The sequence below is a fragment of the Neoarius graeffei genome, chromosome 25 (genome assembly GCF_027579695.1).
Source record: "Neoarius graeffei isolate fNeoGra1 chromosome 25, fNeoGra1.pri, whole genome shotgun sequence".
Lineage (NCBI taxonomy): Eukaryota > Metazoa > Chordata > Actinopteri > Siluriformes > Ariidae > Neoarius > Neoarius graeffei.
Window position 1 is genome coordinate 19,273,601 of NC_083593.1, and position 26,408 is coordinate 19,300,008.

General features: G+C 41.5%; 1 protein-coding gene across 3 annotated transcripts in view; it reads right to left on the reverse strand.

Annotated features, from left to right (window-relative positions):
- The window catches only part of arfip2b (ADP-ribosylation factor interacting protein 2b), an 82,247-nt gene that overhangs the window by 16,290 nt on the left and 39,549 nt on the right, over positions 1 to 26,408 (reverse strand). For all 3 annotated transcript variants that reach the window (XM_060909326.1, XM_060909325.1, XM_060909324.1), the window contains 2 exons: positions 22,696 to 22,808; positions 389 to 610 (listed from right to left, as the gene is read on the reverse strand). In XM_060909326.1, coding sequence (XP_060765309.1) covers positions 389 to 610; positions 22,696 to 22,808 — 335 coding nt within the window. The remainder of the gene's footprint in view (positions 1 to 388; positions 611 to 22,695; positions 22,809 to 26,408) is intronic.

Consider the following 26,408-nt stretch of genomic DNA (forward strand, 5'->3'; position numbering starts at 1 on the left):
AGGCACGCCGTTTGCATCCATGTCATTTGCATATTTTTCGTGGATGCGTCCATATAATGTAAAAGAACATCACACAGAGGTGCAAAGATATGAAGTTTATCTTCGTGTTGAAAAATATATCATTCGTGTCGCTCACTCGTGAATATGTTCACCACTCGAAGATAAACTTCATATCTTTGCACAACCGTGCAATATCCTCGGTCATCCCTTTTTCACTATCTATACAGAGAACAGAATCATCAGGAAAAACTGATACTGTAATTCTAAATCAGAACTCCGTTCTAAAGTGACTGATCAAACAGCACTCCAAAACACCACACATTACTGCATGTCTAAACAAGTGATGAGTCAGTAGTGCTCTAGCCTGCTAGTAGTGAGTGCAGCTCACCCGCAGCTCCGGAGATTTTTGGCTGAGGTCAGCGAACGTGTCTCCGAGTGCGTGCTGTGTCTGCACCATGCTGTAGAAGTGATTGGTGAGTGCGCGGGCCAGGCGCAGCACGTTCTCATACTTGCGCTTGGTGTCTCGCAGAACCTCAATCTGAGCCTCCAGTTCCAGATCGACAGTGCGACAGCCACGGCCAAATCGCTCCGAAAGCATCTGTTTAGTGCACTAGAAAGGGACAGAAATGAGGATCAAGAGTCAATTGCACGTCTCAAGTAAAAGCAGACAAAATAAGAAAGATACTGGAATATTCCAGATACTAAAACCTTGATTTCTGCAAAACAGCCTTTACTTCAGAGAGACTCGGCTGCTCTGGGATGCTCCTTTTATACCCAATTTGACCGGTTGCCAGTTCACCTAACTACAACCCCGAGTCCAAAAAAGTTGGGACAAAGTACAAATTGTAAATAAAAACGGAATGCAATGATGTGGAAGTTTCAAAATTCCATATTTTATTCAGAATAGAACATAGATGACATATCAAATGTTTAAACTGAGAAAATGTATCATTTAAAAGAGAAAAATTAGGTGATTTTAAATTTCATGACAACAACACATCTCAAAAAAGTTGGGACAAGGCCATGTTTACCACTGTGAGACATCCCCTTTTCTCTTTACAACAGTCTGTAAACGTCTGGGGACTGAGGAGACAAGTTGCTCAAGTTTAGGGATAGGAATGTTAACCCATTCTTGTCTAATCTAGGATTCTAGCTGCTCAACTGTCTTAGGTCTTTGTCGTATCTTCCGTTTTATGATGCGCCAAATGTTTTCTATGGGTGAAAGATCTGGACTGCAGGCTGGCCAGTTCAGTACCCGGACCCTTCTTCTACGCAGCCATGATGCTGTAATTGATGCAGTATGTGGTTTGGCATTGTCATGTTGGAAAATGCAAGGTCTTCCCTGAAAGAGACGTCGTCTGGATGGGAGCATATGTTGCTCTAGAACCCGGATATACCTTTCAGCATTGATGGTGTCTTTCCAGATGTGTAAGCTGCCCATGCCACACGCACTAATGCAACCCCATACCCTCAGAGATGCAGGCTTCTGAACTGAGCGCTGATAACAACTTGGGTCATCCTTCTCCTCTTTAGTCCGAATGACACGGCGTCTCTGATTTCCATAAAGAACTTCAAATTTTGATTCGTCTGACCACAGAGCAGTTTTCCACTTTGCCACAGTCCATTTTAAATGAGCCTTGGCCCAGAGAAGACGTCTGCGCTTCTGGATCATGTTTAGATACGGCTTCTTCTTTGAACTATAGAGTTTTAGCTGGCAACGGCGGATGGCACGGTGAATCGTGTTCACAGATAAATGTTCTCTGGAAATATTCCTGAGCCCATTTTGTGATTTCCAATACAGAAGCATGCCTGTATGTGATGCAGTGCCGTCTAAGGGCCCGAAGATCACGGGCACCCATTATGGTTTTCTGGCCTTGACCCTTACGCACAGAGATTCTTCCAGATTCTCTGAATCTTTTGATGATATTATGCACTGTAAATGATGATGATGATGATATGTTCAAACTCTTTGCAATTTTACACTGTCGAACTCCTTTCTGATATTGCTCCACTATTTGTCGGCGCAGAATTAGGGGGATTGGTGATCCTCTTCCCATCTTTACTTCTGAGAGCCGCTGCCACTCCAAGATGCTCTTTTTATACCCAGTCATGTTAATGACCTATTGCCAATTGAGCTAATGAGTTGCAATTTGGTCCTCCAGCTGTTCCTTTTTTGTACTTTTAACTTTTCCAGCCTCTTATTGCCCCTGTCCCAACTTTTTTGAGATGTGTTCCTGTCATGAAATTTCAAATGAGCCAATATTTGGCATGAAATTTCAAAATGTCTCACTTTCGACATTTGATATGTTGTCTATGTTCTATTGTGAATACAATATCAGTTTTTGAGATTCGTAAATTATTGCAATCTGTTTTTATTTACAATTTGTACTTTGTCCCAACTTTTTTGGAATCGGGGTTGTACTTGTGAAATGTTCAGATAGACAGATAGGGTCGTATTACACTGCAATCCCACGATAAACTCCTTGGGGGACGTCCAAGTAGTTTGTTATACTGAAAAGTTCGTAATACTGAAATGGACCCACTTGTCACACCACTCACTCTTACGTTAAACACGACCAACTGTGTTTAATTTATACTGGCACTTAATTCACTTGCATATTTACAAAAAAGTCAGTCATTCTTTTCTGTGTCATAAAAATAATACGAATATTGTACATTTTTCACTTGGTAAAAGTACGTGTGGCAGCAAGGATGTGAATGGTCAGGAGTCAGATTGAACCAGCAGGTATCGTGAGGAGTTGCACCCGTGTCCAATTACTGGCTGTCTATCAGGCTTGTAGTACTCGAGTCCGACTCGTGCCCTAATTTTAAGGACTTGTGACTTGACTTGGACCTGAGCACTGATGACTCGGACTCCTGCATTAATTGCATTAGGACTTATAAATTGGAGACGAGGGAGGACTTGGATTTTTTCCTTTATTTTTTGTAACATGACCTAATAATTTGGCATAAAAGTTAATTTTTGTACTAATTTCATGCAAGTGTGTCACACCTGCGGGCCTTGGCATGTGCATGAGGTAGACTCGCACGTGTGCCGTAAACGACTTGTACCTGCACAGGATTATGGCGCAATCAGCGTGCCTATATACAAACTGTGAAAAAACACTTTGCGAAGTATTGAGTTGCTTTGCTGACATTACTGAGCCTTATTTCCTTGTTTGGTTTCCTGATCCCTGATTTCCTGTTTCTCGTCTTTGATTCTGCCGAGTCTACGATAGACTGTTTATGCCTCGCTCGACCTATTGTGTGTTTCACTGTTTTACGATTTTGCCTGCCATTCTGGATTGTTTACCATCTTCACTTGTATTTATATATTAAAACAAAACAAAAAAAAACCCTTCTGCACTTACATCCGTCTCCCAACCATCTCTGACAGAATACTTTGCATTCCCTGACAAACAGAATGCACATTCACCTGTTCATACGTCATGTTCAGGAACAAACCAATGTTAATGGTGCTAAAACAGCCTCCATCAAATGGTGCGGTTGGAGTCTTGTTCTTGGACTCAACTCAATTTTTTTTTAATGACTTGGACTTGAGGTTTAGTGACTCGACTACAGCACTGCTGTCCATTAATGTGCCTGTGTTTTTCAGACAGCCAGTATATATATATATATATATATATATATATATATATATATATATATATATATATATAAATAAAAAAAAGAGAGAGAATGAAGATGTGCTCCCCAACATGTGGTGCGCGCACAAAACCAAAAGTCACTGAAAAGTGAAAGATAACTAATAAAATGTACCTTGACCTGTCACACCTGCCTCCCAGTTCCTCATTGCCCCAGCATACAAGCTGTTACAGTATGATCCTCATGTCCCATCAGGTTTTACTAGCCAAATAAACTTGTAATCCTGGACTGTTTTAATTTAGGCACATTCTCATCACAAATTCCTCCTTCGGAGTCACTATTGCAGTCAATTAAGGCCCTGTCCACATGGCAACGGGTTCAGGTGAATCTGATAAAACTGTTTATCGTTTCGGCCTGGCGTCCACACAGCACCGGCGTTTTGGGTGCCCCAAAATGAAATCTTTTGAGAACGGGTTCCAGAGTGAAAAAATCTGGCAACGGAGCCGTTGCGAAGTCGTCTGGATGGGTAGAACGGATTTGTTTATGATGACGTCACAACCACGTGCTTCATGCCGGGTAGAAGTGTAACAAACTCGATGCGAGTTGTCAACAAATCCTATAACTTGGTTCATGAAACGCGCTTACAAAATATTTTCAGTGAATATTTATTGTGTAATGGTGCAAAGTGAGAGAGAGAGAGAGAGAGAGAGAGAGAGAGAGAGAGAGAGAGAGAGAGAATAGCCCTTAGGGCAGAGTCAATCCCGCCAGCAAAAATAGGGGAAAAAAAAAAAAAAAAAAGGAGCGATCTCACCTCTTCAGATGTTTATTCCGGACCATTAAAGAATTCTGGAGGATATCAGAATGTTGGCGTACCAGCTTCCATCTACCCCCGTTCATTCCTCTTTCCGCATCTCCATTAAATCACGTTCTCGTTGTTTGAAAGGGACTATATCCATAAGATAGGGAGTGAGAAAGTGTGTGCGTGTGACAGGGATAGTCACTGTGCGCATACGCAGTTATGCGCATGCGTCTACTTCTATTGTTCTGGTGTCTCCGATGGGACCGTCTTTGTTTTCAGCAAGCGTTGCGTTGCCATATGAACCTGATATTTTACTGATCCGTTGCCCATGTGGACGCGATATTTAAAAAAAAAAAAATCTCGTTGCCGTTGTCGTGTGGATGTAGCCTTACTGAGTTAAAGGATCACAAACGAAGGTGATTTCTTTGTTATGGAAATGACCGAGGTTACTGGTGTATTGTTGTCAATGGCCACCCACTGACTCACTGGGTTTTCTAAATTTTCACCATTCAGTTCATTCACATGTTGAAAATCACTGATGTCATTTATGTCGCACCACAGGGCTGAGCAGAGGGTATAAAAACGCCACCAGTATGCTTTAACTAGGTGGCAAGTTTAGCAGTATCAGCAGTCAGGTCATCTTTATAGCGATCCTTTGATCACCTTTCGACAATTGTTAGTGATCGACACTTAAGCGAGGTTCGTTAAGCTTTTATGATGTTAACATGGATTGTTAACTTGACTTCGGACTTGATTACTCCGTCGGTCTCTGGTGGGAAGAGCAGCACAAGGCTAGTTCATAGGAGTTCATTATTGCGCGGTTGCAGTGGATTTTCCATTTCATCGTGTACTGCACTGTCATCAGTGTCGAGTTTCACAATAACTATGTGTAACCAGATACATACATAATACCAGTCAAAAGTTCGGACACACGAAATTCAATGGTTTTTTTCCCTTTATTTTTATTAATTAAAAAAAAGTTAATTATGCGTTGAAGTAATGTCATACTCAAACTATGAGTTCTCAAATAATCATCTCATCCCCTTCAGACACAAAGAAAAATGCTATTGTACACGTTATGTCCGAAGGGGTAAGTTAAAGCAAGACAGCCTTTCACATTTTTCAAGTTTTTTTTTCATAAAAAGAATTTTCCCCGACACCCAATTATTTTTGTTTAATGGACCGAAAGCTACCGAATTCGAATCACAGACTTCCAATTTTATTCTTTTTTAAAAATAGAACAATTAATGAATTTAAGGCCACGTGGCCCTAAATTCTCCACCACTTCTTCCTGCTTCACCTTGACGCAATATAAGATACTACGTCATGCATCACGAGGTGGGCTTTCCCCGTTCGCACAAGGCACTGTGGGATACAAATTTGAAACAGTAGAGAAAAATGGAGGATGCGAATGAAACGCAAAAAAGACCGACTACAGTAACGGAAAGCGAGAAGAAAAAGACGTTATACCGCGAAGGAAACCCAAACTAATAAATATTGGTGCTCAGCGAGCACCTCGGTGTGATCAGCCGTTCGTTTAGCGACAGAACGATGGAACTGTCAGCGCGCGGTCAAGGCAAATCTGTAGATGGCAGTAACACAACTGGATTGCCAGCTGCCGTAAAACCCAAAAGATGAAGATAAACCTGCGCATGCACACACATGGACTTCCTCCGTCTGCTTGACTGCGCAAAGCAAGCGATTTCATGCACAGTATTTGCTAGGGAATCTGCTCAAATTAAATAACTTCCCAGCCACAGATTGGCCTGGATTTTTTTTTTAAAAGATATTACAGAAATAAAAACATACATCACAATGACCAAATTTCAGAGGGAACTAAATTTCACTGATTTTATGAAATCGAAAGGCCGTCTAGCTCTGACTACAATTTCTCGGTACGTTTTCCACCATCGCACTTATTGAGCAACGGTTATGAACTCGTCAGATGTCGGAAGAGTTCATTCCCTTTATCTAGCAACAAACTTGGTGAGGACAGCTGAGAAGATCATCGGAGTCTCTCTTCCCTCTATCATTGACATTTACACCACACGCTGCATCCGGAAAGCCACCAGCACCGTGGCTGACCCCACACACAGTCTTCACCCTACTGCCATCTGGAAAAAGGTACCGAAGCATTCGGGCCTTCACAGCCAGACTAATGCTGCATTCATGTGCTATGGGAAGATGATATTTTCCAATTGGGAAGTGGTATTTACCAGTGTGTTGTGTTCACATGCTTTTGTTGTTGTTGACAAATTAAAGATGGTGGACCAGATTCAAGTTAGCAATAGTTAGTTAGCTATCGTTAGCAATAGCATCTGCTCTGGATAGGTAAAAACAAACCATAACAACACTTTTTAAAGGAAACGGATTTCTAACGTATTATATTACACTTGTTAATGACGCAACATTGCATAGACACAAAAAACTACCCACTAGTACTAGTAAAAAAAACTTTAGTAGCGTACAATGCTTAACATTCAAGTGTCTTGTACCGCTCGCCGCCATGTTGAAAAGGTTAAAGTTCATCTCATCTCGGCAACTCGTGTATCAAAATTTTCTACGAGTTGCCCAGTGGAAAATACCACAAGAGGGGGCGTTCATGTGTGCTTTCCATGTCGGCGTTTGGTATTTACCATAATTCCCATAGCACATGAACGCAGCATAACAGTTTCTTCCCACATGCTGTCAGACTCCTCAACTCTGAGGGACTGGACTGATTCTCCTCATGGACTGCTGATCACGCCACTCACACTGCAGTATCTGCACAGTGGACAATATTGCACTATTGCTTACAGTGGTTACAATGTCTCACACACGGTTTACATTTATTTATTCCATTTTCATACACTACAATTCCTCATGCCATCAGACTCCTCAACTCACGGACTGCTGAACACACCACTCACACTGCAATCTTTGCACAGTGGACAATAATGCACCATTACCTTACAACGTTTACAATGTCTCTCGTGCACACAAAGTTGACATTTATTTATTTCCCTTCATACACTACCTCAATTACTGGGTTTCAGTCACGAGACTTTTCTTAGCAGTTTTACTGGAAGTGAAATAGCTGGTGGTCTAAAACTGCTGCTGTAGTGCAAACAACTAGCGATAACTTAGAGTACGCTCGTAATCTAGAAGCCACTGCTCGCTTTAGATCTATTCAGAAGATTGCTATGTGCAATGGAATCGACCCCTACAGTCTGGGAAAGAAGGATGTGTCATACGATCTCGAAAACTACCCTTCAGTCGAGTTCCCCGACATCTGGTGTTGCAGACGTCCTTCTACACTGCAAAACAGATGAAAGCGTGGAAGAGTATAGAGGCTTATGACTTTTTTGTATGTGGCTGGGTAAAGGACCTTGGTATCAAGTCGCTGCTGAATGAATCCTGTATTGTTTTTGCCCGTGTATGTTTGTTTAAGGTTTTTGTTCGCGTCTTTACAACGAAGTGCTGCAAGTTGAAGTGTAAACAAACAGTCGGCTTGATTCTCACTTGTGTCGGCTCTTATCTCTCAGGTAAATCATTCACAAAGATCATCAGAAACCCTCTGAAAAAAAAAAGTGCCGTTAAATAATGACACATAAGAAAAGTACTTGGAAAAACACCAACACCATAGCCGAGAGGGAGATACAAACCTTTCACCAAGTGATCACTGCAAACTCGAACACGCTTCGACTCGGCTCCTTTCGATTTCAGTGAGAGGTTTAAAAGCCACCTTTCTCTACGTCTTTTTGTGAAATCCTGTGTTCGTTCACTCTTTTTTTTTTTTTTAGTTCATGGAGAACCCTGAAGAAACTTATCAGTTTCACGGTTTGATCGATTCGAACACCCTAAAACGCAAGCGTAAGGCATTTTTCATGCGAACAGTGCACCTTCTCCGTACAAACACTGTCAACTGAGCTTTGGTAGACCACCAGCTGAAGTTTTGAAGAACTAATGAGGTCTAATGATGTGACGTCGCGTGAAACCCAGCACACTCAACTCTGCACCTTATGTTGCTTGTGTGTACATTTTACACTACCGTTCAAAAGTTTGGGGTCACTTTGAAATGTCCTTATTTTTGAAAGAAAAGCACTGTTCTTTTCAATGAAGATCACTTTAAACTAATCAGAAATCCACTCTATACATTGCTAATGTGGTAAATGACTATTCTAGCTGCAAATGTCTGGTTTTTGGTGCAATATCTCCATAGGTGTATAGAGGCCCATTTCCAGCAACTCTCACTCCAGTGTTCTAATGGTACAATGTGTTTGCTCATTGCCTCAGAAGGCTAATGGATGATTAGAAAACCCTTGTACAATCATGTTAGCACAGCTGAAAACAGTTGAGCTCTTTAGAGAAGCTATAAAACTGACCTTCCTTTGAGCAGATTGAGTTTCTGGAGCATCACATTTGTGGGGTCGATTAAATGCTCAAAATGGCCAGAAAAATGTCTTGACTGTATTTTCTATTCATTTTACAACTTATGGTGGGAAATAAAAGTGTGACTTTTCATGGAAAACACTAAATTGTCTGGGTGACCCCAAACTTTTGAACAGTAGTGTATATTGTTTGTCCATTGTGTCATTTAATGTCTGCAGTGTTGCACTCTTGCACTTTGTCATTAGATGTAGGCTTGTAGTCCTGCGAGGTTTAATGTAGCACCGTGGTCCTGGAGAAGCGTAGTTTCATTTTAACTCTATATGGTTGAAATGACAAATTTATTTAAAAAAATAAATAAAAATTAAAAGGGGGGGGGGGGGGAGAGACCTTGACCTTCCACGCACAGCACCGGTGTCATTCAAAAGGAGTCAGACTGCGGTCATGTGGCACAAAAGGCACATCTCACTTTAAACACACTTTTACAAATACTAACATGACACGTCTCCCAGAACTATTAAACATGGCACGAATTAAAAAAAATAATAATAATAAATTTTAAAAAAATTAAAAAAAAAAAATTACCTTGTAATATCTTAAACATATGATGTAATTCTAAGTACGGATCGAACCGATGTTTTGTAACAACCTGTATAAATGACATTGCACAGTAATGGCCATCCATCAGGGATCCCAGCAGTAATTGAAAAAAATAGAGGAATGTAAGAAACTATCAGCAGGGGTCAAGGGCGCTGCAAGCCCCCTGAAGCTGTTGAGATTTTAACATTTAAAGATGCTATAGAACACATTTTTTACATAGATTTAACATAGAAAAGCAACAGAATTTAACAATAATGTGTATCTATTTGATGCCATATTTTGTAATCAATGACATAAGTGGCAAAAAAAAAAAAAAAAATTTATAAAAATGAGATGAAAATGTGGCTTTGAAGAACATACTTCTAACCCCGGACACTGTTCCGCTATCTCTTTTATGGACGATATCTTTTTTTTCCACGACATATTCAGGGCTGTGAAATTGTAAATAAGAAATCTGAGGAAAAGGGGGGGGGGGGGGGGGGGTCTGGGGGCACAGCCCCCCAGCATAAGCCCGGGGTCTGGGGCCCACAGGGCCCCAAACACCAAGCCATTTTAGGTGTTATATGGTGTATTCTGAGCATTTCCTGCAAGTAAAAAATTGATCTCAACAAGTAAATATTTGACTAGTCTTGGTCTTCATTTTGCCATATAAAATACCGATCAACAGTTTTCTCTTTTAAAATGAAAGATCCATGTAAAATACCTTGAAATATCTAATAAGTGCCTATGTATTTTATCTCTTAATCAAAATAAAAGTAAAAAAAAAAATGTGTAAATAATTTAAAGAAATGTTGATAAAAGAAAACTTTGATAGGCCTTTCAAAATGACTTTGTGAAAAATCATGCTCAGTATTTAAGTGAGAGATACCTGTTGTCTTCCAAATTACACTTAATTCTTGTATTATGTCCTGGCTTTTTCCAAGAATCTGTCACAATGTCTCTTGTCTACAGAGCAAAAGTTTAAAAAAAAAACACTAATGTTTCTTATCTAATATATTATTTACATCTTTTCTTTTACTTCTGGCTCCTTCTATTCCTCTTTGCATCACTCCCAGCTATTTCTTTCAATTCATCTTTCAGTAAGGCTGTTAGTTATTAGTTCTATAGTGTTTGCATTCCTCTATTAAAGCTATTTACAAAATGTTCATAGTCTGTCAAACAGCATCTAATGAAAGTCTTTTAATTTTCTTTTCTTTAACACCATCTCTTTCAGTTTTGCAAACTTGTTCTTTTTCATCTTTTCCTTCAGTCTGTCTGTGTGTTCTTTTCTAGCCCTCTTTGCATCTCTCTCAAACACCTCCTTAGCTTTCCTTTTTGATGGCATCTTAACTATGTCTGATCTTGCACCCTGTAAGTACAAAATTCACGTATGCGGTGCCAGGTCACGCAATAGCTATTTTTAGCTCTGTCATTCGCAGTCAAGACGTGTTCCACGCTCAGCTGGCATAAAACTCCGCGAGTCCAGCTGTATTGAGCTGCCGGTCTCGTGCAAGGCGATTAAAACCGACTAGACCCCCCCCAATGATTTTAATGCAAAAATAGACGTTTTGTGAAGATGATATTTTTCGCGACAGAATCTGCGGAAATTTCACAGCCCTGCATATTGAATTAAGTTCAACGCATTAGAAACAAAAGCACGAACGGAGTTAAAACACATTTTCTAGCAAATGGGTGCAGCCATATTGTTTTCTCGTTCTATCGCGTACAGTCTCGCGGTATTTACATCAATTTAACTTCCGAGTGTTCCCGAATGTCAACGAGAACAAACAAAGCTGACAAAAACATCGCTAAACAAGCAAACCAAATCAGAACATATTCTGCTGGTCATTTTACTTAAACATTTTTAATGGATATACAAGAGATTTAAAAAAAAAACACCACCACTTTGGCTAGAAAAATAGCGGAATTCCGCTAAATAGCGGACGTCTGGGATCCCTGATCCATAAACATCTAATCATGGTACACAGTCAGACAGCATTCGACCACACAAATAACAGCAACATGATTAATTTTATCGTTGATATGGTTTTGATTAGCATTAGAATAAACAGCCCCCTAAAAAGCTTAATTATCTTTACTATAGTTGAACAAAGACACCAGAAATCTGATTTCTAATTTAAATTGCAATAGCTTTAATAAACAAGCAGTTTTACTTTTAAGCCCTTTGTTGCAATACACATTCGTATACATGTTTCTTGACACTTTCATAAGTGTCTGCTATAACTCTGCCCACATCTAACCTACTCACACCCAGTACTTCTATGGGAACGGCAAAAATGAAAAGATAAACTGGGCTGATTACCAGAATTGTTTGGGCAACAATCACTTCTAGAGAAATTTATCACAGGCGTGAGTAATTGTTGTTCTTCCCCAGCATACTGCCAAATCCCATTCAAGTTTAAAGTCTATAAAAATGAAACAAACCTGTGATAAAACACTTGAGAACTAGTAGTCGTCCCCCACCCCCACATGCGCTTAAAGTGCATATCACAGGTAAATTCAGGAGCAAGATCCATGTAATTCTCCTATTTTATATTAAACTTTGGTCAAATATCTGTCACATTTTGCACAATTTTTTTTTTACCTTGCGCAATACCAGAAAAATTCAGTTGAAATCAACCCATTTGAGGCGAATTGGTCCGCCTCTAAAAAAAAACTTGGCATTTGGATTCCCCGGCAAACATTGATTTTTGTCACGTCGCGTGCGGGACGCCTCCCTCTGAATCCTACGCCAGCGCTGGTTTGTTTATAAGGAAACGACCTGGTGGTTTTCTGCAAATTTCTTCAACGTTATCGCGTAATTATTAAAATGGTTAACAGATGTATCGTAGGAGGGTGTAGCAACACCAATCTTGATGGGATTAGCACTCATCGTTTCCCAAAAGACCGGACAATGAGAGAGAAATGGGAGCGCTTGGTCTACACAGGCTGTGCACTGAAACCGTGCAAAGCTCGCGCAGCCTGCTCACGCTTCCGCAGGTAACGTCACGAATCTGGCTCCAGACTCGCTTGGGATTTTTCCAGACGCGTTTTGGTATTTTATTTTTTTCTGCTGTAGACAGATGGCCTTGTGCAAAATTACCCTTCTGGATGAGTGTGTAAAGGGACATACTTTCATATATTTAAAAAATTTTTTTTAAATAAATAAATTATATATATATATATATATATATATATATATATATATATATATATATATATATATATATATATAAAAACTAAATTGGTCCAGAACATGCACTTTAAAGCTAGACCGCCTTTCCGATTTTTCAAGTGTAGGTCATAAAAAGAATTTGACACCCAATTATATTTCTTTAGTGAACTGAAAGCTAGTGAATTCGAAATCACAGACTTCCAATTGTATTAGGTTTTTTTTTAAATAGAACAATTAATGAATTTAAGGCCATGTGGCCCTAAATTCTCCGCTATTTTTTCCTGCTTCACCGTGAGACAACTCAAGATACTATGTCATGCATCACGTGGTGGGCTTTCCCTGTTCGTACAAGGCATTGTGGGACACAAACTTGAAACAGGAGAGGAAAATGGAGAACGTGAATGAAACATGAAAGACCGACTACAGTAACGCAAAGCGAGAAGAAAGACGTTATACTGCGGGGGAAACCCAAACTAATAAATATCGGCGCTCAGCGAGCACCTCGGTGTGATCAGCTGTTCGTTTAGCGACAGAATGATGGAACTGTCAGTGCACGCTCAAGGCAAACCTATAGATGGCAGTAATGCAACACTGGATGCCGGCTGCTGTAGAACCCAAAAAGGCAGCAGCGACGACGATGACTAAAGCAAACCTGCGCGTGCGCACACGGACTTCCTGTCTGCTTGACTGTGCAAAGCGAGCGATTTCATGCACGCTGTTTGCGAAGGAGTCCCCTCAAATTAAATAACTTCCTAGCCACAGAATGGCCTGGTGTTGTTTTTTTTTTTTTCCAAGATATTACAGAAATAAATATACATCACAATGCCCAAATTTCAGAGGGAGCAAAATTTCACTGGTTTTACGGTATGAAATCAAAAGACGCAAGTAAGAGGCTGTCCGCTTTGTGTGCATGAACTAGTCGCAGAGTGATCCATCAGTCAGCTTATCCCAGAAATTACACCACACGATAGATAAACTTTGCAAAGTCACCAAAATAAAGTTTATTCTTACCTGCTCCTAGTATTGGTCGTTTCCTTTTTTTTTTTTTACGAATATCCAGTCCTGAAGTCAGGTACAAAGAGATTAACAAACCATTAACTTTATCGTTTTGAGGTTTTGTTTTCTATGAAATGCTTGTTTTCTCAAATGATGAGTCCACGTACAGTTTAAAAAAAAAAAAAAAAAAACTATATTACTCTCACTCTGAAATGAACTTGTAAGAGCCTCATGTTTCAGGCTTTCGCACTGCAATGGAATGTGCCACCGTCATTGAAAAGGGAAAGTTTTGGCAGGCGTCGCTAAACCAAAAATCACAGATTCAGTTACGGTACTTTCCGGAACTGTACCACTTCCAGTCTCTAACTCATCACCATGACAAAGGATTGAGACCAAGCCAAAATAAACAAACATGATTATGGATAAGGAAATCAAAAATCACACTGTAGGAGTGAGAACGAGATGATTATTTAGTCATAAGTTAGTGCCCCCTGCAGGTCACAATCCTTTTTATTGCCACTCTGATGCACTTTGTTCACCTTGTACTGAACAGTGGGTCAGACGACATACAGTACCAGTCAAAAGTTTGGACACCCCTTTTAATCCAATGGTTTCTTTATTTTTATTAATTTAAATGCATGTCTTAAAGTAATAATCTCTTTACTTAGTTGAGCGGTTCATGAAATAATGTTGTGAAGTAGAGCTATTGACTGTATTTGTTTCCTTCTTATTCGGTCATCCAGGAGGCCGGTGACTTGATTTGATATCTTCTGTCAGACCGGCCGGTCGAGCATGGCTGCCTGAAGGTGATCCCCGGTAGGTCGGGGTCTCTGAGGGTTGTCTGAGGCTGACCAAACTCGCGTTGCATTTCAGGGGTCCCAGAGTAGAACTCTGACAGCAGGTGGCCACTCGGAGCTAGATGCCTCTTCCTTATCATGCGCAAGAGTCGGGGTAGGTTTCTGTACAGTCCGTCATTTGACCGATGATCGCACCATGAGACATTTAGAATTCTACACAGCATAGACGTGCCATCGAGGGACATTTCCTGGGTTTTAGTCAACGACCGGGATTCCGAGCTGTGCAGCAGTATAGATTCCACTGATGCTTCGAAGATTTTAATCTTGGTTTCTCTGGACAGTTGGGCAGCCTGGATTTTTTTTTTTATTATTTACCGTTGGCTTTGCGCACTGGAGTCTACATATATGTCAACCTATACGGAATGTCCGTATTTTATACGGATTTGATTCAATAAACGTAGTATACGGGCGTACAAATAAAGTTATACGGATTCTTTAAAAAAACTTCAATATTTATTTAGAGCTATAATCAATTCCCACGATGATAAAAGAGCACATAACATTTACAAACGTACTGTACACCACAGAAAGCACAGACAGCCAGTAAAGAGTCTTATGAAATCACGCTTTATCTTGTGGTAGCGAGACTTCGTTCCACTTCTGATCATGCGCACACCACATTGCGAGAATCCCGCCAACCGGGAAGTAACATTTTGTTTGAAAAGCGTCTTTCCACCTGAGCGACTTTCACTAGCGACTGAAAAGATTCTGAATGGGCACTCCGGCAAGATCAACACAGACACTTGCTGTGACATGCAGCCTAGTGAGGTATTGGTGCAGACTGCTAAAAAAGCTGTCATGGAGTACAATTCAGAACATTAGAGTGACACTTTGGCTACGTTCACACTGCAGGCTGAAGTGACTCAAATCCAATCTTTTCGCCCATATGTGACCTGTATCCGATCTTTTATTGACAATATGAATGACACAGATCCGATTTTTTTCAAATCCGACCCAGGCCGTTTGGATATGTGGTCCTAATTCCGATTCCTATCCGCTCTTTTCATATGCGACTTCAGTCTGAACCGCCAGGTCGCATTCATCCGACTTACACGTCATCAACAAGCCACAAACGTCACTATTCTGCGCTGAAGTAGGCGGCGGGTCTCTCAAAAAAAGTTACAACAACATGGCGCATAATCACAGGCGCAGATAGAGGGTGGGATTCGTCCCACCCAGATTTAAATTCACTTCGTTCGGTCCCCCCCACTTTGCATAAGGCAAACCTCACGGAAAAATCAAAAGACTAATTACCATTCGGTTTATTGAGGTGCACGGCAGTGTATACATAGTTGCAACAACTCACATAAAACAAAACAAAGACTGATATTCGGTTGGTTGAGCTGCGCAGACTGCACAGGTTGCGAGCTCGAGCTTGGTTGCTATGGTAACCCACAACAAGTTTGACAGGCATATCGGGGTTGGGGTTGGTTTGCTGGCAGCTTTGTCCCCTCCAGTTCAAAAAACGTATCTGCACCCCTGCGCATGACATCAATGCGAGGGACGCTTCGGGCTGTGAAGGTTCTGAATCTTCTCAATGGAAGGACGCAGAGGTTAGGGAGCTGATTTCCATTTGGGGGCGATACAGCTATTCAAGCTAGATTGGATGGGTCATACCGCAACCGGGCGGTAGGGTTGGGCGGTATTACGGTAAGAAGGTATCCCGAGGTATCCAAAAGTACCAACGGTATCGGTCTCATTACCGTCATTTTAAAAAAATATATAATATCTAAATAAATATGGAGTACATGAGGTCATAATATAAAATAATAAATTGAAGATCATCCCGAATAACTGTGATCGTATTTTCACTAATTCTATCAATTTCCTAAAGAAGTTCTCATCGCATGCAGGGTTGTTTATGTCGTTACCATGGCAACCCTGCGTGACATTTGGAGTCTGACAGAAAGCTTCGCAAGAGACTGAGACCCGGGGTGTCATGGCTCAGATGGCTAAGGCACCGTACCATAAATCCGGGAACCCGGGTTCGATTCCGACCCGAGGTTATTTCCCGATCCCGTCTCTCTCTCCCCCGCTCATTTCCTGTCTCTCTATACTGTCCTATCTTAAAAAAAAAAAAAAAAAAAAAAAAGACTGAGACCGCGGTTGAAAGATGGCAAGTCAAGATAACGAGTTAGTGGCAAAAAAAAAAAAAAAAAATACAACATCAGCAGTGTGGCAGTATTTTGGTTTCAAACCAAACGAAAAATCTAATATGTCCCCTAAGGCACACCATAGCCTGGGGTACTCCACTTCCACGAGATCTCTCCAATGAGTTGTGTTTTGAGTAGGTTACATGAGTAACAACAAGGTAAAATAATATAACGTATGACATTTGGGATGTGGGTAATAAACGTTTGAAATGTCATCTACTGAAGAAACGGAAGAAAACATTGTAGCGTAAACTGTTAGGTTTCTGGTGGGAATTAGCAATGCGCTTGCTATCTTTGTTGGGTGTGTTAAACCGTATGGATTTAAGTGGAATAATTGTAAGGAGTTATGTGATCAAGACAACGTTTTAAGCAAGGTAAGGCCATTTGATTATTAATTTCCCCGCCATGGCATGACGTGGGCCCATATGATTTTGCCTTGTGCAGCTATCACGCATTTGAATTAGGTTCGCCTCATTTGCGCTGAAGAATATGGTTTATCGCGCAGTCTAAACGGACTTGGGTGTTGGTTGATTCTTTCATTTTTTTATTTCCCATGCTTGAAAGGGTATGATCCTGCTCATCGTGTACTTTTTTTTTGATGGAGTAGGTGAAATAGTGCTGCAAATGGCGTTTCAACGCAGACATGTGTAAACGACAGTTGAATGCTATTTTCAAGATGAAGGAAGAGTTGCGTGATGCTTTGAAATATCTCTTAATCCATTCAGCAATGCACAAAATTCGCTTTGCTGCTTAATCCATACCACAATGCACACAATTCGCTATGCTGCTTTTAAATAGTACATTTGAGGCATAGGCGCACGTTACACAGTAGGCCGAAACAAAATATTTTTTTCTCGGTAATACCGTATACCCCGGGAAAACACAGACAGTTTAAAGGTATCAAAATTTGGATACCGCCCAACCCTACCGGGCGGTTTTACTTCCGTAAAAACACTGGCCATGCTCACTGCGTGTGACGTCGTCGTATCCTGCAATGCGCATGCGGAACACTTTTAGGTCGCTTTTCGTTCATACTGAGGATCACATACAAGCCGCATATATTTGTTAATGTGAACGACCTCACAAAAAAATCGGATTTCACAAAAAAATCGGAATTGAGCATTAAGCCTTGCAGTGTGAACGTAGCATTAGAAGAGTGTTTGTAGTTTGTATGTACGAACAGAAGTGTTCCTAATAAAGTGGGCGGCTAAGGTGAAGTGTCATGCCGACTGAGGCTGTTGTGTTTCCCGCTTGTGGTCTCGTCATTCGTCACTTCCAGAAGGGGCAGTGCTGAAGCAAGTAGCTGGACTACGTAGCTCGATAGGGTATACATGCACTAAGTAGCTCGGCAAAAATCGCATAATCTAGGTCGTGTAGCTCGATTGCGAGAAATCAAGTTCGGTTCGATTTCAGCCGAGCTAAGGTGTTTACATGCCATTTAGAGCTTCGATTTCAGACGAGCTACGGCAGAAATTCCATTTTCTCTATGTGCATGTAAACGCACTGACTGTTTCTGAGAGTGTGTTCCCTGGTCTAACCAAAGTAGCACTGCACACCTTGACTATGTTTGGATCGACTTACAGCTGTGAGTCAGCTTTTTCCACTATGAACACTGTCAAAACCAAGTACCGTTCTAGGCTCAACAATGAACACCTACATATCTGCATGAGAATGGCACTAACTCCATTCCAACCAAGATTTAAATTACTGGCAGGTCAGCCACATACCCGTTTTTCTCATTAAGAAAAGTAAAAGAAGAAGAATTAAAAGAGAAAAGTTCAAAGAAAAATGTTCGGTTTGCATTTCCCCCCCAAAAAGCCACTTGTTTTCTGAAAATGTGGACTTTTTTTTCTTGAAAAGTAGGCCCTCGTTTTTTTAGGCTGGGACCTCCTTATTTTAAGAACAAAGAGGAGAAAATGTGAAGTCAATGCTCTGTTTGCACTTTTTAGTTAATGTTTTCTGAGTTGACTTTTTTACTTGAAGTGTCGGCCTTCAATTCTTCAGGTTGGGACCTCCTTAATTTAAGAGAAAAAGGAGTTATTCCACTCTGTTTGCACTTTATTTTATTCTGAGGTTTCTGTTTTCTTTACTCTGAAATGAAGGCCTTTAATTTATTTTCCTGGGACGACTTTTATTTATGGTAAAAGAGATTAGTTGTGCACTCAGTTCATTTCCTGCATTGGAAATTGACAAATACTGTTGAAACCATATGAAAATGTGGACATAGGGGAAGGCTATAAGACACAAGCTGGACTTCGGTTCGGACCTTCTACTTGGACAAAATTTAATAACTGGACCTCAGTGACTTTTAATTGAATACCCCTGGCTTAGATCAATGTTTCTCAACCACAAAGCGCCATCTAGTGGGCTGCAATTCCCCCCCCCCATCCCCCATGTTGAAGCTCATTTTTACTCGTAGTAGGGTACAATTCCTGGGTCGCATCCGATGCCACAGCTGCCTCATTCAGCTACGGTCACACTACAGCTCATGATGCTTTGCGATGGGTTATTGATGAAAACGAGGCGTTTTGGCAGCAACACATGGCGATATACAAGTTGTGGTCACACAGCACGCGAACACTTGACGGTCACGCCTTCGTGCACTTTAGTTTGGCGCAGCCCGAGCTGCTGCGCTCGCTCACAGAGATCATTGTGCACACTCTTGGGACTCTGTCATTATGGGAAACACCCGATACTGGTTTGAGCGCAATCAGCACACATGGATACGGAAGCTATTTTTCACAGAGGCTTTGCGAAGTATGATCACGTTTGTTTCTAGCAGTGTTTATAACGCTGTTTAAAATACTCTGCTTTATGATTCTGCTTTCTGCTTCGCTTTTGTAAAATATCACGCCTGCTAATAAACACTTCCTGCACTTAGATCGGTCCATCTTGGAGTGTCCTGATCCCCAGATCTTTAATCCAGCCACATATAAAAAGTTGTACGCCTCCATGCTCTTCCAGCTTTTCATCGGTGTATCCGTGTAGAACGATGTCTGCAGCACCAGGTAGGTTGAGATGTCGGGGAACTCAACGGATGGACTCGTAAGAAAAATCCTTTTGTTAATGTGTAAGGATCTAATCCCACGGAGTGGTTTCTATATCCACTTCTTTTGAGTGGACTTCTTGGTTGTAATAACTTGCTTGTTTGCTGAACACAAACATGGCAATAAAGTTCTTGTGTTAATGGACCAGACTCCACTTTTGGATCATTAATCCTTTTTGACTGAGAACGCCCTGCATGCATGGTTTGGCTTCTGGTCCATCCATTAGAGATGAAAGTGGAGCAAAGAAAAAAAATCCTGAACTTTTGAAAGTCAAACCAAGATTGGGGGGGGCAACGTCCCCCGGAACTATTTTAATAACACGCAAAACCCTGCATTCTAGTACTTATTTTCACTAAAACAAGTTATAACTTTTAAGCATTTTTCTTTCATGTACATTAATGATTAACATGTCAAAAATATCAAATTTAATTCCCCTAGTTAATGAGTAATTTTCAGGAGTGCATTTAGAAAACGCGGTGATTTTCCTGCTACACGGTTCATTACTTTGAAAAAAATCAGACAGTTGAAGGTAAACTCAGCAAAATCCCAAAACAGTCCTGTTAAAAAGTAAAGGTCTGTTAGAGTTTCTAAAGCTTTCAGGTTTCGATGTTGGGGACGTTGAGCCTCATTTATCAATCTTTTAGTAGAGTTGTGCATTTGCATAAGCTAAAGTGAACTAAAAATTTCCAATTCAGATTTATGCGAGTTGAAGCCAATTGTTTACATTAGTTCGTATTGTCTGTAAATTTAAACACATCAATGAATACCAAATTTCTCATATAAATCGGGGCGTAGCTAGGATTTTTCAGGGTGCGTGCGCACATTGACTGGCAGCCTGAGTACATTATGCAAAAAAAATAAAAAATATCACCATTGCTAGTTTTAGGCAGCTTAGAAACCGGTTCTTCCATTATTGCTGTTTCTTCCACGTTTTCTTGATGTCGTGTTCTAGAAACAGCACTAAAACTTAGCTTCGAAGCCACAAAATGCAACTTTGATGGAAAAAAATATATAATAAATTGCTTTCCTCTCTTCACATCGAAAGAAAGAGGAAAGTTTCGCTTGTTTTGACATGGCGAATTATTAACACAAGAGGAAACACTCGTAATTCACAACTAAAGACTGCAGCTACACTGGCAGCTTGACCACGCTTTCTAGTGCGATCGTGTTGCGCTTGCGCAGAACGGTGTCAGTCTTGCGCGCCTTAGCTCGTGCACCTGAAGGCGCGCGCGCACCTAACAAGCTCCGGCACACACGCCGTTAACAAAGAACACCTGTCTTTAATCAATGAACTATGTTTGGGCTGTTTAAGGACCGCTCCCATGCAAGGACGATGCGAAGTATTACGCCGCGTCTAGGAATGCGAAAAATCCGAAAAATAAATCTCTCCATTCGGAAAACTGGAGATTTTCAAGAGTTTTGTCAAATATCCGGATTTCCGGGTAAATCCGGAAGACTTTCATCTATAATCCATACAGTTTTAAATACAATACCTACAATTAAAAAAAACAGTTTGCTTTTATTGCATTTATTTAACTCCTGGGCTCCTATCTGTAACGGAGTGATGCTGTGTTCCATTAATACACTTTACAATAGATTATTAGTTTCGAACAGAATAGATGAGCCAAAATAATTGAGGATCTTTTTTAATGGTCCCCGACTTGTAACAAGTATGAATAGGTGGGCCTTAAAGTAGAAAAGGTTGAGAACTCCTGGCTTAGGCCATGTACACACGTAGCCGGGTATTTTTAAAACCGAACATTTTCCCCCCTCCATTTATAAAAATTAGTGCTGTCAAAAATGTCACGTTATTAACGCGTTAACTTGACTCAATTTTAACGGCGATAATTTTTTTTATCGCGAGATTAACGCTCTGTGACATGATGCCACGCCCCGCACAGCCAGAGTCCTCTGCCCTCCCCCGAAGAGCCACGGTGCTCGGCTTAGGTTTCGTTTTCCCATCGGCAGCTCCAGCCCCACTTTGCAGTGGCTGTGACAAGACGTGTTATGCTCTGCAATTAAAAAAAAAAAAAACATTGGTACAACCAGTGTTCGAACTATGCCGATATTTTCGGGGGGTCCCTTTTTTCCCTTGGGGGGGGGGGGGGGGGGGGGGGGGGTGCTTGCGCTTGTCTCAGAGCGCGGATCTCCATTGCGCGCTCACTTCGGATATGCAAATGCTTCCCGTTACACACGATTGCTATGTCAATAAACATCATTTTGCCAATATTTTAGAGACCCCCCAACATTTCCCAAATCATGTTTTCAAGGGATCTCATGTCTGTTTCAGGGGATCTCGGATCCCCCGAGTACCCCCGTAGTTCGAACGGTGAGCAAGCCCATTCACTTTTTTATGCTGATAAGAGAATTACAATGTTTTTTCATGTGACAAAAATATGCGATTAAATTGTGATTAATCGCGAGTTAACTATGACAGTCGCGACATTAATCGCGATTAAATATTTTAATCGCTTGACAGCACTAATAAAAAATGTTTTATCCACACCACCTCGTCTTCGAAAAAAAATCCCTTCCACACATAACCGAACATCTGCGTTTTCAAATCACATTCATAAGCATTCCAAACCTGTAGATGGCATTATTTCCCCAAATCCAACCCCCTAATCAAATCAGAATAGCCCTCTGTTGGCGTCACTTCCGCCTAAACATAAAACATGACGCCAAGCTCGTTCATCTGGACAGACTCGGAGACAGAATTGCTTCTAAACACAATTTTGGAGTATAAACTTAATCTGGCTTCTGCAGTAAACAAAGGTCGCACGTTTGACGTCAGGGCAGATTTGTTGTCATTTTTTTGGCGCAGATTGTGACGTTCTAAAACGCAAAACTCCGGTTATCTCTGTCTACACGAAAAGGCATACATGGAGTTTTCAAAAATCTTCACTTTGCCTGGAGTTTTTTTAAATATTCGTTTTTGATGTGTTTATGTGGATGACAGGCCAAAACGTAGAAAAATATCTTCGATTTAGCAGATACCCGGCTACGTGTGGACGGGGTCTTAGAGAATGTGAGAAATTAGAGGGTCTTTGGATTAACACACTTCTAAGAAGCATTCATTATTATTGACCGTCTTAAGAAACGTCTTACTGTATACCTTATAAGTGTTCAGGCCCCATTTCTTCATCATGTCAAACTTCTCCACAGCGACCCCTCTCGTGGCTTCCTCTGCCATCGCAGATGAACTGTTGCTGTGGTGCATGCTGGATCCTGTTATACAAAGAAGCAAAGCAATGATCAAGCTGAATCTCTAGTTGTGCCTTACAACTTACCTCTAAGTACAGATCAGTCTCACAAACCTTTCACCCGATCTTAAACCCGACAAAAAGGCAGAAGATTAAGTGGTCCTACTGAAATGTGGTCATTTAAAAGCGCTGATAAGTGTGCTACAGAATGTCGGTAGGTAGATGAAAGAAGAGAAGGGAAGGAGTGAGTGAGTGAGTGAGTGAGTGAGTGCGTATGACAGTGTGATGGCTTGCCAGAGATCACAATGATGGAAAAGTCCCGGGGTACCTGGGATACCGGGGAAGTCGTCTGATTGGCTGGCTATCCGGATGGCAGCAGAGTGGCTTGGGCCAACGCTGACACCCCTGCACTTCATTCGCAGGTCTGGAGCGGGCCGGGGCGAGGGGGTAGGTAGGGGATATGGATGGGCATTTAGGGGTCATAACAGGGCAGCAAGGAAGTGAGGTCATGGTTTGGGTGATGAAAGGGGAGGATTCGGTTACATTTATACATATGTAACATGGTTCCATGAAGGATGTGAAGGGCATGGGAGGGCGATGGACGTGTGAGAGGATAATAGAAAAGAAAAAAAAAGACAGAACAGGAAGGATAAAAAAAAAAAAAAAATCAGATCATGAAGAGAAGAAAAAGATGTACGGCTATGAAAACATGAATGCAGGTTTAAGTTAAACAGGTAAACCTGAAGATTTCTCTGATCACGCAGTAATACTTCAACACTTCTCTCAGAGTTTAATGATGTTGTAGGCACTAATACACACACAGCTGTCACTATCTAGATATGTTCCTTGGAGTTCCTCATATGATACTGAAAATAGTATTACTGTACATTATTGTGTCTTAAAGTAACATTTATACATTTACTGAAAACTCGGCCTCGGCAATACAACTGCCACGTTAAAGCGCTGATGACACGAACATGACTCTATGCAATTTCTTAAATAAACTATACAACATGGCAAACATGTTAGATTTCTGTTATAATTACGTGAAAAGAAGCTGTTGTTGCGCGAATATCCAACTTTTAATTGCACAGCGCAAGAAAACTGGGTCCGTGGCTCGCGGCCCTGTTGTGACGTCAGCGGAAGAACACGCTGCGGTTCACTGGCTGTTCTACTCTGGTTCTACTCAATGGAAATGGCGCATGAAAACGCCGGTGAACTCTCTAGTGCTAGCTCTTCCTCTTCTGGGAGTCTAAAATTGTGTTGATCTCTTCCGAATAGAATCTATGATAGCCTACCCTCTTTACCCTTTGCCTCTCGTTGCTAGGCGGCAGTTACATGAAAGCCGCAAGCTTTCACAAGCAAATACATGACTGATATCACGCCGACTTTATGATTACATTTATGATTATCATGTAGAATCTAGGGGCGGCACGGTGGTGTAGTGGTTAGCGCTGTCGCCTCACAGCAAGAAGGTCCTGGGTTCGAGCCCCGGGGCCGGCGAGGGCCTTTCTGTGCGGAGTTTGCATGTTCTCCCCGTGTCCGCGTGGGTTTCCTCCGGGTGCTCCGGTTTCCCCCACAGTCCAAAGACATGCAGGTTAGGTTAACTGGTGACTCTAAATTGACCGTAGGTGTGAATGTGAGTGTGAATGGTTGTCTGTGTCTATGTGTCAGCCCTGTGATGACCTGGCGACTTGTCCAGGGTGTACCCCGCCTTTCGCCCGTAGTCAGCTGGGATAGGCTCCAGCTTGCCTGCGACCCTGTAGAAGGATAAAGCGGCTAGAGATAATGTGATGTGTGATGTGATGTAGAATCTATAGCTCTATGTACCTTTATCTTATGTCGTTTCACAACACATGTTCTGACAGGAGGACTGTCTTTGGATCCGGCATAGCTACTAGTAGACCCCCTCCGGAATACTGGCAGTGTTGCCAGATTGGGAGGTTTCCCGCCCAGTTGGGCGGTTTCAAGTGCATTTTGATGGGTTTTGAACATATTTTGGGCTGGAAAACGTCAGCAGTATCTGTTGCCAGATACTGCTGACGTTTTCCAGCCCAAAATATGTTCAAAACCCACCAAAATGCACTTGAAACCGCCCAACTGGGCAGGAAACCTCCCAATCTGGCAACACTGTGTAGGCACTGCTGATGGTAGTAACACACGTTTGTGCTGAACTGCACACCCAAGAGATTCTTTTAAGCTGGGAAGGGTGTCAAAACAATCCAAATCGAAGTGTTCAGAGCACAGGACGGATGTTGGTGAGGGCTCCCACTTGTCACGAGTGCGCCTGACTTGCTTCACCCACTTCGCATGCAGCTCGGGATCTCTGGGAAACTTGAATAAACTTACCCCATCCTTGTGGGTTTTGGAGCAAAAGCCGGCAACACAACGCGAAGGCATAATAACATATATATATATATATATATATATATATATATATATATATATATATGTCTAATAAAAATACTAATAATGATAAACTGAACACCTGTCGCATCAACAACAAACTGGTAAGTTAGGAGGAAGGTTCTTTCGCTGACGTCATATAGCTCCTCCTCCTCCTTCGTCTCCTGGGTGCTGCAGCCCCGTCAAATTTGCCCAAATAGCCGCGTTTATCATAACTTGTAAAATAGGCGCCTTCGTGAATTAATATATGGATCATCGGGAATTACTTTTTATGTTATAAAACATCGCCAAAGATGTCAAAAACGTGTCATCAGCACTTTAATGTAACCCTGAACAGCATTGGTTCTCACAGTACTTGCTTGAACTTTAATCATTAAATGTCAGAAATGCCTTGCAGTTAGGACTTTTGCTTGAACACTTTATAACACTCATGAGAGGAGCTTTCTAAACACAGAAATCAAGCGCATATTTAAACAGACCACTTAAGAATTACATTAAAAGATAGGCCGCCTTTCAGATTTTTCAGGTGTAGGTCATAAAAAGAATTTTCCCCCCGACACCCAATTATTTTTATTTAGTGGATCAAAACCTACTGAATTCAAATCCCAGGCTTCCAACTGGGCCCTGAACTCTCCGCTATTTTTTCCTGCCTCATACAAGATACTACGTCATGCATCATGTGGTGGGCTTTCCCCGTTTGTGCAAGGCATTGTGGGATACAAATTTAAAACAGGACAGAAAAACGGAGGACGCGAATGAAATGTGAAAGCCCGACTATGGTAACAGAAAGCGAGATGACAGACATTATGTTGCGAAGGAAACCCAAGCTAATAAATATCGGCGCTCAGCGAGCACCTCGGTGTGATCAGCTGTTCGTTTAGCGACAGAATGATGGAACTATAATGCCGCTTTTCCACTACAAACGCGGCTGAGCCGTGCCGTGCCGAGTCGAGCTGAGCGGGGCTGTTGGAGTTGCATTTCGACTACAACCGCGCTGAACCGTGCTGGCTGGAAGTGGGTGGACACATTGGGTGGAGTTAACGAAAGTGGGTGGACGTCACGTGATGTCGTTAAGCAGCGCAAACAGTGACATCAGTGACAGTGGCGGAACAAGTCAGAGCCGGGCCGGGGGCGGGGCAAATGACCGGGCCCTTTATTAAAGCTTATCATAACATCATTTTAGGCTACAAAATGTCCGCAACTGCGGTGTTTACCAATT